The sequence below is a fragment of the Anolis carolinensis genome, chromosome 3, assembly GCF_035594765.1.
Source record: "Anolis carolinensis isolate JA03-04 chromosome 3, rAnoCar3.1.pri, whole genome shotgun sequence".
NCBI classification, from domain to species: domain Eukaryota; kingdom Metazoa; phylum Chordata; class Lepidosauria; order Squamata; family Dactyloidae; genus Anolis; species Anolis carolinensis.
In genome coordinates this window covers 177,026,261-177,036,982 of record NC_085843.1, presented here as the reverse complement: position 1 = coordinate 177,036,982, position 10,722 = coordinate 177,026,261, and the positions used below count along the sequence as shown (strand labels likewise).

Genomic DNA, 10,722 nt, shown 5'->3' with positions numbered 1-10,722 from the left:
AAGATACGTGTAACAAAAACTGATTCAGTGCCTGAAATTCGTGTGGCAAAAGTTAGTTTGGTGCCGGAGATCAGCTTTAGGAAAAAGGGCTGAGGTAAAACTTGTCTGGAAATGGCCACCAGGAAACAGAAAAAGTTGGCAGAGGAGGCAGGAGAGCTTTCCTCCTCAGATTCAGAACAAGTAACCTTGTCTGAAATGTCTCTCAAGTATCAATTAGAGATGAAGAAATTAGAGATTGAGGAAAAAGAGAAAGAGAGACAAGCTGAGGAGAGAGAGAGAGCCAGGCAGGCTGAATTGGAGGAGAAGCAAAGAGAGAGAGAATGGGAGGAAAAACGATGGCAACTGCAGAAGGATAAAGAATTAGAGTTGAGGAGAATGGAAATAGATTTGGAGAAGCAAAGATTGACACACTCTCAACCTCATGCTGATACCCAAGAAGGGGATTTGAGAGCTGGAGCACCTGATGTAATTTTAAAAAGGTTTCCCAGATATAACAAGGAAGATGATATAGAAAAGTTCCTTATATCCTTTGAAAGGTGCTGTAAAGATTTTGAAGTGAGTGAAGACAAATGGATGTTATATCTGAGGCCACAAATTAGTGGAAAGCTTCTAGAAATATATAGTGATATGGCTGAAGACACTCACAGAGATTATAAGATGTTTAAACTGCAGGTACAACAAAAGTTTCAGTTGACGCCTGAATTTTACAGATTAAAGTTCAGAACTTTAAAGAGGGACAGACACCAAAGTTTTGCGCAAGTTGCTTCAAAGCAAGCTCAATACTTTGACAGCTGGGTGAGGACTTCTGAAGTAGATTCCTTTCTGCAACTTAAGGAACTATTGAAGCTGGAGCAGCTCTTTCACCTAGTTCCCTCAGAATACAGATGGCTAATTCAAGACCGAAACCCAAAGACAGCCAACGAAGCTGCAGTTATGATTGACCAGCTAATTACCTTGAAAGAAGGTTTTAGGAAGGAGGAAGAACCAAAAGAGAAAAAACCTCTAAAGCCGACGTTTTACCCTCACGCACGCACACAGATGCAAAGGGGAGGTTCAGGAGAAAACACCGCCTATAGGAAGCATGAGGCAGTTGCAGGCCAAGCCAGGCCTGAGGAAAAGATAAAATGTTACCATTGTGGAAGGCCAGGGCATCTGAGATACCAATGTAACTTAATCAAGAAAGACAGGTCTACGTTCTTTGTAAATAGAGCTCCAATAGAACAAGAAGTGGAACCTAAAGTTAAGTCTAGAAGCCCTGATGCGAGGCCAAAAGAAAAACAATGTTTATTTATCCTTTCAAGAGAAATCTCTGAAGACTATTTAGAATCTATTGTCATAGATGAGATACACACGCAGGGATGGAGAGACACTGGGTCGGATGTCTGTATTATACGTCCTGAAGTGGTCCCACAGAGATACCAACATCCCTCTTCAGAGATAAATTTAAAGGGGATAGGTCCGTCGATACCAACCCCTGTAGTATCCTTACCCATCAAGTACAAAGGCTGGGAAGGATTATGGGACTTCACTGTCTGCGCGGATATCCCATACAACTGTTTGATTGGGAATGATTTAAATGGAAAAGTTAAGAATTGGCAGAAAGAGGCTGATGGACATGAAGGCAACATGGAGGTCCACATTCCAAAAGCCAAGTGTTTAACCATCCAAGCTAGCTCAGAGCAACTTCCTGAGTCTAGTTCGAACATCACTGAGTTGGTCAGCGGAATAGAGGGAAAACAAGAGATACTGCGAGAGCAGCTAGCAGATGAAACATTACAACCTTTGTTCTTGCAAGCTCAGAGCGCCACAGGAACAGAAGAAAGTAAAACTCCTAAGTTCGTACTTAAGGAGGGAGTTTTGTACAAGAAAAGTACAAGCCATAAGACTTTGAATGAGCCAGAAACACGTACCCAAATAGTGGTACCTGTAAACTACAGGAAACAACTGTTAGATGTGGCCCATGACAATCCACAAGGAGGGCATTTGGGGGTTAGAAAAACCACCCAAAGAATCAGCAAGAACTTTTTCTGGCCTGGCATGTATCAACATATCAAGGAGTTTTGCAGCTCGTGCGATACTTGCCAAAGGTTTAGCACGGGAAGAGATAAGACCAAAGCTCCTTTAGTTCCCATGCCGGTTGTTGGGGAACCCTTTTTCCGAGTAGGGATTGATCTAGTTGGTCCTTTGTATAAGCCCAGTCGGAGAGGATACAAATATATCCTCACAGTAATAGACTATGCAACCAGGTATCCAGATGCAGTGGCTTTGACCAATATTGAAACTTCCACCATAGCCAATGCGCTGTTATCAATTTGGGGAAGGACTGGATTTCCCAGAGAGCTTGTGTCAGACCTGGGGACTCAGTTCACCTCGCGGCTAATGAAGAAGTTATTAGAGCTGTGCGGAATTAAACACCTAACGTCCACAGCTTATCATCCGCAAACGAATGGCCTAGTAGAAAACCTGAACAAAACACTAGTGAAAATGATCAAGGCCTATAGCCAGCAGAGACCCCACGACTGGGACACCAAGTTGCAGCAGCTGTTATTCGCATATCGATCAGTCCCACAGGACAGCACTGGTTACTCGCCTTTTGAATTGTTATTCGGAAGGAAGGCTCGTGGACCCCTTGATTTGATCAGAGAGCACTGGGAAGCAAGTCCTACGCCAGATCCTGTTCCTGTCGACGACTACATCAAAGATCTTCAGTCAACATTAAAGATGGCCAGGGACATCGCCCAGGAACATCTTAGGACGGCCCAGGAGCAACAAAAGATCCGGTACGACGCAACGTCGAGACCCCGAGACTTCAACGTCGGAGATGAGGTCCTGTTTTTAACACCCAACAAGAACAACAAACTACAGATAGACTGGACTGGACCGTGGAGGATCGTCAGGAAGCAGAACCATGTGAACTGTGACATCCTAGATGAACGATTGGGGATTGAGAAACGGGTGCATGTAAATATGATTAAGCCGTATGTAAATAGGTCAGCAAATGTTTACTGTATAGTATCAGAGGAAGATACAGGTCCTTTTTCATTTTGGGAAGGTAATAGGGAGATACATAGAAACTTGGATAAAGTAACCATAAATTTAGACTTATCTCCATCACAACAAAGAGAGGTTAAAGGAATCTTGGCTAAGTATAAAGTCATGTTTTCGGATTTACCTGGGAGAGTGCAGGGAGTGCAACATAAAATATGCACCGGTGACGCCGCACCGATAGCATCCCCTCCCTATAGGGTAACGGGTAAGATAAGCGAATGCATAGAGCGAGAGGTCAGGGAGATGTTAGATTTGGATATAATCGTGCCATCTAACAGCCCTTGGGCTTCACCCATAGTGTTAGTAAAGAAGCCAGACAAAACCATAAGGTTTTGCATAGATTACCGGCGGCTAAATAAAATCACCCAAAACGACATGTATCCGATGCCCCGTTTGGATGATTTACTAGAAAGAATTGGAAAAGCCAAATTTATAAGTAGTATTGATTTGACTAAGGGGTTCTGGCAAGTGCCTATGGCACCTGAAGACCAGTCCAAAACGGCCTTTAGAACTCAGGGGGGACTCTACGAATTCGTCGTTTTACCATTTGGATTAAAAAATAGTCCCGCGACATTTCAGAGGCTGGTAGACAAAGTTCTCTATGGCTTAGGTGAGTTCTGTTTAGCCTACATGGATGACATAGGTATCTATAGTGATTGTTGGGAGGACCATCTTAAGCATCTTGATTGTGTGTTGGGCAGGTTATTAGAAGCTGGGTTAACTATTAAAGCTTCTAAATGCAAGTTAGGAAACCATACGTCTAAGTATTTGGGACATATCATAGGTGGAGGGTGTATCAGACCTGATCCTACCAAGGTCAAAGATATACACCAATGGCCAATCCCAAAAACAAAAAAGCAAATTAGATCATTTCTTGGTTTGGCCGGATATTACCGAAAGTTCATTCCGTCTTTCAGTAATTTAGCTGCCCCATTATCAGACCTTACAAAAAAGAAACACCCAAACCAAGTAATATGGTCCCCCAAGTGTCAGGAATCCATGGACAATTTAAAAAAGGCCCTTACTTCTGATTCGGTTTTAAAAGCCCCAAATTTTGATGACCCATTTATTTTAACTTGTGACGCTTCAGACACTGGACTAGGAGCAGTCCTAAGTCAAATTGATGAAGATGGAGAGGATAGGCCCATACTATTCCTCAGTAAGAAGTGGCATTCCAATGAGCTTAGCATGTCCACAATCGAGAAGGAATGTTACTCGATAATCTGGTCCATAAAGAAACTGAAACCATACCTGTGGGGAAGGAAGTTTATGTTACAAACTGATCACGCACCCCTAAGATGGTTGGATAATGTAAAAGGGACCAATAACAAATTATTGAGATGGAGTTTATCACTACAGGACTTTACATTTGATATTAAACATATAAAGGGCAAATGTAATGTAGTAGCTGATGCTCTATCCAGAGCACCTTGATCGGAAGACTTACAGGTTTGTATTTAGAGTTTAAGGTATGATGTTATGTTTATGTATAGATATGTATTTTGTGTTACTCTCTATTATTTTTGCTTATTCTGGGTCTAGAAAAAGCAAAAATAATCTTTCCGGGTTGGAAGGTATGTAAAGATGTCATGATCATTGTGTTTTATTCATGATTGTTATGTTTAGGTTGACTGTTTAAAGTTATATATTTCAGCTATTCTTATACAGAAGCTGGGAGCCTCTAAGGCATGGCCAAGAAAAGGGGCGTGGCTTCACCTTGCTGGTGGAAGCCTTAGAATTCAAAATTTAGCAGTTGGAATTTGGCAGTTGGAGTTTGTCGGTTGAGCAGAGCAGTTGGTTCTATTCAGTGGGAAAGGAGTGTGATCGAAATAAAGAGATTGTGGGAGGAAGTTGAGCAGCTAGAGAGTTTTAGCGGAGAAGGGCTAAAACTAAAGTTGCTGAGCCTTTAGTAGGAATAACTAAAGAGCTGAGGTTACATCCCTAAGTCATAGAAGGACTAGGGTTAACCAGTTAAACTCCCCAGTCCAAGTTTGATCGGGTACAGATCAATTAAGTTCAAGAAGGACAGTATTCCTAACTGAAAGAAACAAGTCTTATAAAGCTAATACCATACTAAGCTCAGTGAAACGATTGAAAAGTCTTGCAACACTTACTGTACAGAAGTAACATCGTTCAACTTAAGTTATAACATTCTTGCAACCATCAAGCTTTGTACTATAAATAAACAAGTTACTGTTTCTTCAAATGTTGCTTATTATTTGAGCAAAGCATCTTTCAAAGGTGGTGGCAGCGACAACATAGAAGAGTGAAATACATAGAGGTAGAAGGTGAACCTTTCGCATTTTGGTGGCAGCGGTGGGATCCAAAAAGATACCATCCTTGTCATCACATCAAGTCCTCACATAATTGGTGGCAGCGGTGGGATCTGAAGGGATTCCATTCTCTGCCACGTCGAGTCTTCACAGGGCCGAATTATCATTTGGAAGAGAAAAAAACCCAACAAATTCCTGTGCACACTGCACATGTCTTATTTGTAGTGCAAAACAACAACAATGAAAGAACAATACAATATTTAAAAATAAAAACAATTGTAACCAACATAAACCTATCAGGATTTCATTGAGAAGTGTGGGCCTGCTTCTGGTCAATGAGATAGTCAAGTTAATTAGGATTGTTGTTGTTGTGTGCCTTCAAGTCATTTCAGACTTAAGTCTAAAATAGAGCCTAAGTCTAAAATTATTTATTTATTCATTTACTACATTTATTTATTACATTTATATCCCGCCCTTCTCACCCCGAAGGGGACTCAGAGCAGCTGTATGTACATACAATATATTAGATTATTAGCATAGCACAATATTAGCATTATATATTACTATATTGAACTATACCACTATACTGTAATATTATATGTAATATATAACATATAATTAATATTATTATATGGTATTATTAGTATTATATTGTATAACATTATAATATTATTATCAATATATGTATATACAATATATTATATTATTTAAAATGATATAAAATATTATATTATAAAACTGAGGGTGGGGGCCAGGTAAATGACCTTGGAGGGCCGCATCCGGCCCCCGGGCCTTAGTTTGGGGACCCCTGAATAAGAGCATGAATTATGTCATTCTCTGTATAAACATATATCAGCTTTGATAAATCTTAGATGTTTTAGAGTTTGCAGCCTTAGTCCAGAATATTAAAATGATTTCAGTGAGTGTGGAGAAGTTTAATGTTATGTTCTTGTTAAGATATGGTTCCCTTATTTGAGCATTTAAATTATAAGGCAAATGATGACCAACTGTACCATTATTGAAATCAGTGTTCGAAACAACTTACATCAAGTTTATTAAGATACTCTAAAATCTATTTTAAAGGTGTTAAATAAAAATCCACATCCAGTTTGGCTGCTGTATAAAAAAGGCAGGTGGAAAGGGAGGCCACATCTTTGCTTTGGGCAGCACAGTGTCTTGATCCTCCGAATGAATACAAGAGACTCTCTCTGTTGTCACCGAAGACTTTACTGAAGAATACCGTACAAACATATGAAGCCAAGATTGCTGGTCAGCCCAGAAAGATCCCCTTATATACACTCCCCCACATTCAAAGTAACAATTCCCGCCCAGAGGAAACCCCGCATAATTCTTCCCGCTCGCCCACAGCTGTTTTCCTTCAGGGTGAGAGCTGCAGGTGCCTTATCAGTTTTTCGATGTCAGTGTCCTTGATTACTGGCGCCAGAATGCAGGCCCAGGAATTATGGTCCTGACATGATTTCCTCCTCCTCTTCTTCCTGTGGAGAAAAACATCGAACACACTACAGTTCCCCTTCATTCAAAGTACCTTTATATTTCTTTAATAGGCTACAGTGAAACACTGGGTGCACCTTCCCCAAATCTTTTGGTAACTTCAGTTGATAGGTGACCTCGTTGATAACTTTGAAATTCTGAACAGGCCTACATAGCGTGGCGCTAGCTTCCTTGAGGGAAATCCTAACTTGAGATACTTCGTGCTTAGCCAGACCAGGTCTCCTTCTGCTAGTTTTTCCCCTTCCCTGTGTTTTCGGTCAGCTAACAGCTTGTATTTCCTTTGTGTCTCCTTAAGTGCCGCTATTATGTCTCTCCATCCTGCCCTGATGTTTTCTGACCACTCCTCCCCATTCGCCTCTCCCTCTTCCTTCCATTCTGGCAGCTTGGGGAAGGGTGCTACCTCCTGTCCGTATATTATTTGGAAAGGTGAGCGGCCCGTTGAGGAGTGCACCGCTCCATTAAATGCCACCTCTGCAAACGGAAGGAGTTCCGCCCAATCGTTTTGTCTATAGTTGGAGTATATTCGCAGGAACTGACTTAAGGTCTGCTGCGTGCGTTCGACTCCTCCATTCGTCATAGGGTGAAATGCTGAGCTTAGGTTCCTTTCCGCCCCCAACAGTTTTAAGAAACTCTCCCAGAACCTAGCCGTGAACTGGTCACTAATCACCTTCTCAGGGCACCCATGCAACCTATAAATATGCCGGACATACATTTCAGCCAATTTCTCAGCCGAAGGGAGTCTTTGTAAGGCCACGAAATGAGCCTGTTTAGAAAACAGATCCAGGACAGTCCAAATGTACCTGTAGCCCTTGCTGCCCACAAAGTCCATGGCTATGCATTCCCAGGGCCTTGTGGGTTCAACCACGCTCTGCAGAAGACCCTGTGGTTTCCACGGTGGTGTCTTACATTCTGCACACATCTCACATCGACTTATATACAGTTTTACATCCTTCCTCATCCCCGGCCACCAACACTGCCTTGCCAAAAGCTTTATCATTTTGGTCGGTCCCAGATGTCCTGCTCCCTTACTATCGTGACACCTTTTCAACATTTCTGGCCGTAGCTTCTCAGGAATGTACAGCTTTTTATTTACAAACACCAATTCTCCACTCATCTCCCCCTGTTCTTTATGGGATTGCAACCATCCATCTCCCTCGTACGCTTGTTTTAGCTCTTCCTCCCACACCTTCTCTACGGTGGTGACTGCTATCAGATTTCCTCCCTTCTTGGTCTGTGCCCGGGTCAGTGCTGCTAGGCCCCAATGCTTATCTGAGAATAGGCTCCCCTCGGATTCTTTGGCGTTTACGCCGTGCTGAGGCATTCGGGACAGGGCGTCGGCCAACACATTACGTTTGCCCTGGAAAAACTTCAGCCTGAAGTTGAACCGGCTAAAATACTGCGCCCATCTTATCTGCTTGGCAGAGAGTTTACGGGGGGATCTAATATATTGTAAATTCTTATGATCAGTCCAGACCTCAAAGGGAATTTCACTGCCCTCCAGGAAATGCCTCCAATTCTCCAATGCTTTTAATATCGCCAATGCTTCCCTCTCCCAAATTGGCCAATATCTCTCCGCTTCACTGACAAATAACCACACGGTCTAAGACTCCCCTCCCTGTCCTCCTGCAACAACACCGCTCCATATGCACAGTCCGACGCGTCACAATGCACTACAAAAGTTTTGGAAGTGTCCGGATGCTGTAGAATGGGTTCCTCGGTGAATTTCTTTTTCAATGCCTCGAATGCATGTTGGCATTCCACTGTCCAATTTAGTTTAGCCCCTGGGGACTTTACCTTAGCCGTCTCCCCTCTCCCTTTAGTTTTGAACAGGTCAGTAAGGGGCAGTGTTAGTTGTGCGAAGTCTTTGATAAAAGCCCTGTAAAAGTTCACAAACCCCAGGAATGACTGCAGCTGCTTCCTGGTTTTGGGTGCTTCCCACCCCCTTACATCCTCCACTTTAGCTGGGTCCATTGCTATCCCTTGAGTGGAAATTCTGTATCCCAAAAAGTCTATTTGGTCTTTATTGAATTCACATTTAGACAGTTTTGCGTACAACTTCGCTTCCCTCAACTTCTGGAGCACCTCCCTGACCAATTCCACATGTTGGGCCTTTGTATTATTCAAAATAAGGATGTCATCAAGAAACACATAAATGCCCCTGTACAGTAACGGATGAAGCACCTCATTGATCAGCTGTATGAATGCCCCTCCTCCGCCGCTTAGACCAAAGGGGAGCATGCAATAATTGTACAGCCCATAAGCGCACGAAAATGCGGTTTTCCACCTGTCCTCTGGCTTTATGCGAATTCTGTGATAGGCGTCTGCAAGATCTAACTTAGCAAATATTTTCCGTTCTGATAGCTGTGCAATCAGGTCTTTTATCAAAGGCAGAGGGTACTTATTCACTGTGCTGATAGCGTTCAGATAGATGTCAGCGTCCTTGATTACTGGCGCCAGAGTGCAGGCCCAGGAATTATGGTCCTGACACTTAGTAAGTGCAGTACACCCTCATTTCCATGGGGAATACATTCCCGGATTTCACATGGATACATGAAACCAGAGATAATAGTAAATCCTATTATTTTCAATAGGACAATTATGGAGGTGCCAAGAAGAGGATTTGGCTTGTACATTTAGCCCTAAGTGAATAAGTGAAATTGTGTTTAAGTGAAACCACATATATTGTTTCTATGGATACAGGGGAGTCATATTCTGCCAGCTCTTTGAATTATTATAGGAAGCAAATTAGCATCACAATTAATGCACAGGCCTAGGCACTACATACAACTTACATGGACAGAGAGAAAACACGTAGATACATATGTCACTGTCACACAATATTCTTGTTGCTGGTCAGACACTCCCCATGATTCCTCTACCCCTAGCTATTAAAGGGTTAAATCCACCAATAGCTCCCAATCCGTCAACATTTCCATCTCCTACCTTTGTGCAATGGGTCCCTTCTACTTCTGTGCTAGGATGCCAACAATAAAGTGACTTTGGGAGCCATGATTTATAAATAGAAGTTTAGCGTCTAGATCCAGGGAAGACATTCTCCCCCTCTATTCTGCCTTGGTCAGACCACACCTGGAATACTGTGTCCAATTCTGGGTACCTCAATTGAAGAGAGATGTTGACAAGCTGGAAAGTGTCCAGAGGAGGGTGACTGAAATGATCAAGGGTCTGGAGAACAAGCCCTATGAGAAGCACCTTAAAGAGCTGGGCATATTTAGAATGCAGAAGAGAAGGCTGAGAGGAGGAGACATGATAGCCATGTATCAAGATGTGAGGGGAAGTCATAGGGAGGAGGGAGCAAGCTTGTTTGCTGCTGTCCTGGAGAATAGGACGCAGAACAATGCCTTCAAACTACAGGAGAGGAGATTCCACTGAACATTAGGAAGAACCTCCTAACTGCGAGAGCTGTTCAGCAGTGGAACTCTCTGCCCCAGAGTATGGTGGAGGTTCCTTCTTTGGAGGCTTTTAAAGAGAGGCTGGATGGCCATCTGTCAGGGGTGCTTTGAATGCGATTTTGCTGCTTCTTGATAGGGGGTTGGACTGGATGGCCCGTGAGGTCTCTTCCAGCTCTATTATTCTATGATTCTATGATTCTCTTCTTTGCCCCTCTCTCCTTCCTTCCCCTCACTATTCACAAGTTGGCTGGTTTTCTGTCCTTATTATATTATATTATATTATATTATATTATATTATATTATATTATATTATTATATTATATTATATTATATTACAGTAGTGCAGGGGTCCTCAAACTTTTAAAGCAGAGGGCCGGTCCACAATCCTTCAGACTGTGGAGGGGCCAAATTATAATTTGGAGAAAAAAACCGGACAAATTCCTATGCACACTGCACATGTCTTATTTGTAGTGCAAAAA

At 42.5% G+C, this 10,722-nt stretch overlaps 1 protein-coding gene across 1 annotated transcript in view; it reads left to right on the top strand.

The window, feature by feature from the left end:
- The first annotated feature begins 8 nt into the window (after positions 1–8).
- LOC134297668 (uncharacterized) overlaps positions 9–10,722 on the top strand; it is a 345,438-nt gene continuing 334,724 nt past the window's right edge. The window contains exon 1 of the mRNA XM_062975825.1: positions 9–4,584. Within this exon, the coding sequence (XP_062831895.1) occupies positions 112–4,482 (4,371 nt within the window). The 5' untranslated portion in view covers positions 9–111 and the 3' untranslated portion in view covers positions 4,483–4,584. The remainder of the gene's footprint in view (positions 4,585–10,722) is intronic.